General features: G+C 28.3%; 2 protein-coding genes across 2 annotated transcripts in view; both read left to right on the top strand.

The window, feature by feature from the left end:
- MONOS_3496 (uncharacterized protein) overlaps positions 1-1,395 on the top strand; it is a 6,966-nt gene extending 5,571 nt beyond the window's left edge. Inside the window, exons 2-3 of the mRNA XM_067873501.1 lie at positions 1-1,257; positions 1,330-1,395. The exon at positions 1-1,257 is cut by the window's left edge and continues 5,378 nt beyond it. Coding sequence (XP_067727103.1) covers positions 1-668 — 668 coding nt within the window. The 3' untranslated portion in view covers positions 669-1,257; positions 1,330-1,395. The remainder of the gene's footprint in view (positions 1,258-1,329) is intronic.
- Positions 1,396-1,650: 255 nt separating this feature from the next.
- On the top strand, positions 1,651-3,408 carry MONOS_3495 (uncharacterized protein; the record flags this gene model as incomplete). Its single annotated transcript, XM_067873500.1, has 7 exons — positions 1,651-1,682; positions 1,739-1,876; positions 1,934-2,072; positions 2,127-2,286; positions 2,355-2,551; positions 2,815-2,957; positions 3,132-3,408. 7 exons carry the CDS (start codon positions 1,651-1,653, stop codon positions 3,196-3,198), a joined length of 876 nt encoding a protein of 291 aa, XP_067727104.1. The 3' UTR covers positions 3,199-3,408.
- Positions 3,409-3,620: the final 212 nt, after the last annotated feature.

Consider the following 3,620-nt stretch of genomic DNA (forward strand, 5'->3'; position numbering starts at 1 on the left):
ATCTTAACAGTACTTCAACTCATTCTATGACTTCTTCTTCTTCTTCTTCTTCTTCTTCTTCTTCTTTATCTTCCAACATTTCCTTCCCATCATTTCCACAGCCATCATCATTAACATCTTCCTCTTCTTCTTCCTCTTCCTCATTGCCTTCATCATCATCATCATCTCCTTCTTCTTCTTCTCTTATTCCTTCATCAGATTCAGACATCTCCTCCACTTCCATCTCTTCCACCACATCCAAATCTTCTTCTTCTTCTTCTTCTTCTTCTTCTTCAGACAATTCTCCTTCACCTTCTATCTCTTCCACTCAACCTTCTTCTTCTTCCTCTTCTCCTTCCTCTTCTTCTTCTTCTCTTTCCTTTCCTCATCTATTTCCTGAAGCCCACCAAACATCTGCTTTCTTTCCTCGTGTTCCAACTTCTTCTTCTTCTTCCTCTTCTTCATCTCCACCTTCATCATCATCATCATCTTCTTCTTCTTCTTCCACTTCTGTCAATATTGAAATGTTATCTTCTTCCTCTTCTCTTTCTTCTTCTTCCTCTCCTTCATCTTCTACTTCTGCTTCAGACGCTGATATTCCCTCTGCTTTATGCTCTGCTGACAAGAAGAGTGCAAAGCCGGCTGTTGGACATGCGTCTTCAGACACACCGGAACTAATTATAATTTAGTCTTAAGCGAAAAAATAGATAGATAAATAGATTGGTTAATAAATAAATAATTAAATTGGAAAGAAAGAAAATATTAATGATGGAGTGAAGTAAAGAGAAATAAAGTGAATTAGAAATAAAATAAAATTGAAATAAATAGAAATTTTAAAAAAAAAAATGAAAAAATTAATAATTAAAAATTCGAATAAAATTTTAATAGAATTCAAATATTTAGACAGATATTTTATTTAAAGGAAATAATTGCGTTATTTTTAGTTATTATTATTATACTTCAAAAGTCGTTTTTTGATTCAAAAATTTTGGAGTAATTTTCATTTCTTTTTGAATGTTTTTGCAATTTTTTGCCTTCCTGTTTATCACATTTCTTGGAATCTTTTTATATTTTTGAATTCATTGGTACATATTTATTTTTTTATTTATTGGATTATTGTCTGTTTCATTTTGTTTTGAGCTTATAGTAAAGTAAGTATAAATCGTCAAACTGCGAAATTAGCATGTTGTGCATATTTGCTGAATCATAAATAATACAAATGCATTGCTTTGAAATACTGTCGAAACGTAAAAGTAAAAATAAAAAATAATTGTTTAAGTGTGAAGGATTTTTCAAATATTGAACATTTCTCGGTTGATTATTATTTTATTTCTTTCCTCACTTTCATAGTTATGCTGTTTTTTCCAAAGGCTCTCATATCAAATAGTTGAAAAATAACCATTTTTATTTAAATGATTTCTTTTGTTTCTTTCTCAAATTTTATCAAAGAAAAATGAAGAAATTTAATAATCATCCAAATGAATTATTTCTAAAATGTTCGTTCATAAAGATATGAACATTGATCACAACAAATTCAAATTAAAAATATTCAACTTCAAATTCTGTAACTTTTCATTAAGAATTTTGAAATTATTTTTATCTGAATGTTTTAATATGTCCGATCAAAATAAATATAATTAATTTTCATTTCAGTAATTTAATTATTAAATAATGATTCCTTCTGGCTCGGCTGCATTAGCAAGGTATTTTATCTTCTTTTTGCAATTTTACGTATTTATATTTGTGATTTCTTTCGAAGAATACAGCCAATTCCTTCCACTTCTGGAATCTCAGTTAGAAAATTTCCACTTCCAACATTTGAATCACTTCGAACAATTTGTCATCATTACGAATTAAAAACCAGTGGAATTGTTTGCCCCAAATGTAGAGCATCGCGGTTTAGAATTTTACATATTTATCAAACATTTTTCAAAAAAAAAAACCGATTTTTTAGAAACCTTTTTGATATGTCACGTGAAATACAAGATCAGCTTCTGCCATTGATTGAAGAAGAAAAACGGAGAAATCAACGATTAGAAATGCTTTCAACAACACTTCACGATTGGGAAATGTATTTTGGCCTACCGATAAATGTTTGAATTTTTCTTATAAAAAAAATCAGCGTGATGATATTTTATGAAAGCTAGACATCTATAGATTCACCATCCATGGCCCCACATTTACAACTTCTTCGAGCTGAAGTTTCACCAATATTAACCCCAAAAATTATATATGATGAGCTGAAACGTGTTGTAGATTTAAATCAAAAATTGGAAGATGTCATTCAAGCTCACGCAGAATTTGCACGTTTGTGCATTTGTCCTTACGCAATTTCCTTCACTGTTTTATTTGTTAATTTCTTATATTTTTCACAGAAGAAGAAGAAAGTGCACTTGAAAGGGAATATCACGCTTTAAAACGAGAAAGATTGGGAAGCGCGTCAACCCTTCTCCACGAAATGAAAAATGAACTAGATGAAGAACGAAAGAAAGATCGTTTGCGCATGAAAGAAGAGTTAAATCTAATTAGAAGTAGTTGTGAAAATACTATTAAGGAAATGCAAAATGAAATGGTGTGGATGCAAAACACTTAGTATTAGATAATGAAAATGTTAAAAATCGATAATTTGAAAGTTCTTGTTAAAGTATCTATCGGTTTAATCATTGTTTTTGAATTTATCTTAAAGTTTTTTTTTTTTTCTTTTTTCTTTTTTTTTTTTTTTTTTTTTTTTTTTTTTGTTGTTGTTGTTGTTGTTGTTGTTGTTGTTGCTTTGTTTTATTAACGCTGTATAATAACATTTTTCTTTTATTATTGAATGAAAACTACATCAATCAGGAGGAGCTGAAAAACACATTTGAAGAAGAGCTTGAGAAAGAACAGTCAGAAAGAAATTCAATTGTTCAAAATATCAAAGCTGCAATTAAAGAATGGAAAACGAAAGGTGTTTCCCAAGAAGTGGGAATTCAAACATTGGAAAGGTATGGATAGCTTTTGGGAGAATAATTTTGTGATAAATAGAAATTTTGAAAGATTTTGAAATCGCATGTTTTTCTTTTTCTTTTTTTTTTTTTTCTTATTTGTTATATGTTTTGTTAACATTAATATTGGATGATTTTTCACGATTCTTTTTAAAAAATTGCTGTGCGCATTAGCATTTGTCAACAACTGCTTGGAGATGAAAACGATGAAGACATAAAAAATGAGGAATTATCACACTAGTTTTATTATAAATGTTTATAATGTTATTTAAAATATACACATGTTTATTTATTTTTGTTTACATATTTATAACTTTAATTTTTGAAAAATTCAACACAGACAAAAAATGCGAATTTTTCTTGATGTGGTTGATCTTTTTTTGAAAACTCATATTTGTTTGGCTTTTGATCTGGAAATTATTTTCAATAGAAATATTATTTTAAAATTGAATTGGACACCTTCGAGTTATGTTTGATCAACTGTAAAATGAGAACAGAATTTTCTTAAAAAAAAAAAAAAAAAACCAAATAAGAACAAAACTCCTATGAATGTGTAACTTCAAAAAGGATCAGTCAAATTTTGATTTTTAAATTTCAAATTCATTTTGAGAATTATTCAAGATAGAAAGACCTCAATGTTTTGAAGTTTTATTTTTTGATTAA

The sequence above is a fragment of the Monocercomonoides exilis genome (genome assembly GCF_001643675.1).
Source record: "Monocercomonoides exilis strain PA203 chromosome Unknown scaffold23-1346700, whole genome shotgun sequence".
Lineage (NCBI taxonomy): Eukaryota > Preaxostyla > Oxymonadida > Polymastigidae > Monocercomonoides > Monocercomonoides exilis.